The sequence below is a fragment of the Gigantopelta aegis genome, chromosome 11, assembly GCF_016097555.1.
Source record: "Gigantopelta aegis isolate Gae_Host chromosome 11, Gae_host_genome, whole genome shotgun sequence".
Classification (NCBI taxonomy): domain Eukaryota; kingdom Metazoa; phylum Mollusca; class Gastropoda; order Neomphalida; family Peltospiridae; genus Gigantopelta; species Gigantopelta aegis.
In genome coordinates this window covers 3,274,834-3,277,006 of record NC_054709.1, presented here as the reverse complement: position 1 = coordinate 3,277,006, position 2,173 = coordinate 3,274,834, and the positions used below count along the sequence as shown (strand labels likewise).

General features: G+C 46.4%; 1 protein-coding gene across 1 annotated transcript; it reads right to left on the bottom strand.

The window, feature by feature from the left end:
- Positions 1–1,252: 1,252 nt before the first annotated feature.
- On the bottom strand, positions 1,253–1,702 carry LOC121385500. Its single transcript, XM_041516202.1, has one exon. The coding sequence runs from the start codon at positions 1,700–1,702 to the stop codon at positions 1,253–1,255; it is 450 nt and encodes a 149-aa protein (XP_041372136.1).
- Positions 1,703–2,173: the final 471 nt, after the last annotated feature.

The window sequence follows — 2,173 nt, the reverse complement described above, 5'->3', positions numbered from 1 at the left end:
CAACCCACAAGCCGTCTGCTGCTTCCCAGAGTCACGTCTGCTACACAAGAGTCGCGTCTGCTGCTACAATGAGTTGGATCTGCCGCTACGATTGCTTTGCTATAACTATAATAGCACACAGCCAAAACAGTTCTCACATGGTCTCATGTACAGTACAGTTCAGTACGATTAGTTGGTTGCCACTGCAGGTACCAGAGGCAGTGTTTTAAACAGGAGTATAGCTGTATATTTACAACTGATGCAGGCAGTGGCATAGTAGCATGGGCAGGGCCACAGGGGCAGTGGCCAGGGGCACAAAATTCTGGACTGGTGGAGGGGACTCGGGGAGTGCTAACAGTCCACTGGTTAGGGGGCGCAAATACTTGCCTTGCCCCGCACGCTGGCAACCCACGCTACGCCACTGGATGCAGGTGGATGACACTTAAGTTCATGGGCCATACCATCCAGGGTGGAAGGGGAAGAGGAGGGGGAAGGGGAGGGGACAGCCCCACCCCCATCCCTTAAGAATCTCAATTTTATTTTTTTAATTAATACTGCCCCAGAAAACAGCATGACAATGTCAGGGTTGAACCTCTATAGTAAAAAAAGAAAGGAATGTTTTATTTAACGACGCACTCAACACATTTTATTTATGGTTATATTGCATCAGACATATGGTTAAGAACCACACAAGATATTAAGAGAGGAAACCCGCTGTCACCACTTCATGGGCTACTGTTTTCGATTAGCAGCAAGGGATCTTTTATATGCACCATCTCATAGACAGGGTAGTACATACCACGGCCTTTGATATACCAGTCGTGATGCACTGGCTGGAACGAGAAATAGCCCAATGGGTCCACAGACGGGGATCGATCCCAAATCGACCGCGCATCGAGCGAGCACTTTACCACTGGGCTACATCCCACCCCTTCGGCTATTGGATATCAAACATTTGATAATTTTGAAATCCCCTACATTTTTCCATTAGTAGCAAGGGATCATTTATGCACTGGCTGGAATGAGAAATAGCCCAATGGGCCCACCGACAGGGATCGATCTTAGACCGACTGCACATCAAGCGAACAGGTCAGGTTAGGTCATAGGGTTTTACGTGCACATTCAGAACAAGCTGTTGTAGCGCCCGCCTGTCATGACAGGAAAGGGGGGGGGGGGTGTGTGTGTGTGTGTGAAGAGGGACTGCCTGCACTGGCAGGTGCAAGGGAGCACCAGCAGCCCGACCACTTTACCACTGGGCTATGGCCCGCCCCTTTTATAGTAGTTTCCATTTCATGTGTTTTGTACGACACATGCTCATGTAATAACCTAGAGGCTGTATGCTCATGTAATAACCTAGCGGCTGTATGCTCATGTAATAACCTAGAGGCTGTATGCTCATGTAATAACCTAGAGGCTGTATGCTCATGTAATAACCTAGCGGCTGTATGCTCATGTAATAACCTAGAGGCTGTATGCTCATGTAATAACCTAGAGGCTGTATGCTCATGTAATAACCTAGAGGCTGTATGCTCATGTAATAACCTAGCGGCTGTATGCTCATGTAATAACCTAGCGGCTGTATGCTCATGTAATAACCTAGCGGCTGTATGCTCATGTAATAACCTAGAGGCTGTATGCTCATGTAATAACCTAGAGGCTGTATGCTCATGTAATAACCTAGCGGCTGTATGCTCATGTAATAACCTAGAGGCTGTATGCTCATGTAATAACCTAGAGGCTCATGTAATAACCTAGCGGCTGTATGCTCATGTAATAACCTAGAGGCTGTATGCTCATGTAATAACCTAGCGGCTGTATGCTCATGTAATAACCTAGAGGCTGTATGCTCATGTAATAACCTAGAGGCTGTATGCTCATGTAATAACCTAGAGGCTGTATGCTCATGTAATAACCTAGAGGCTGTATGCTCATGTAATAACCTAGAGGCTGTATGCTCATGTAATAACCTAGCGGCTGTATGCTCATGTAATAACCTAGCGGCTGTATGCTCATGTAATAACCTAGCGGCTGTATGCTCATGTAATAACCTAGAGGCTGTATGCTCATGTAATAACCTAGCGGCTGTATGCTCATGTAATAACCTAGAGGCTGTATGCTCATGTAATAACCTAGAGGCTCATGTAATAACCTAGCGGCTGTATGCTCATGTAATAACCTAGAGGCTGTATGCTCA

What these genes read in the sequence shown, in the direction of transcription:
- LOC121385500 (XM_041516202.1), bottom strand. Translation starts at nt 1,702, where the DNA reads ATGAGCATACAGCCTCTAGGTTATTACATGAGCATACAGCCGCTAGGT.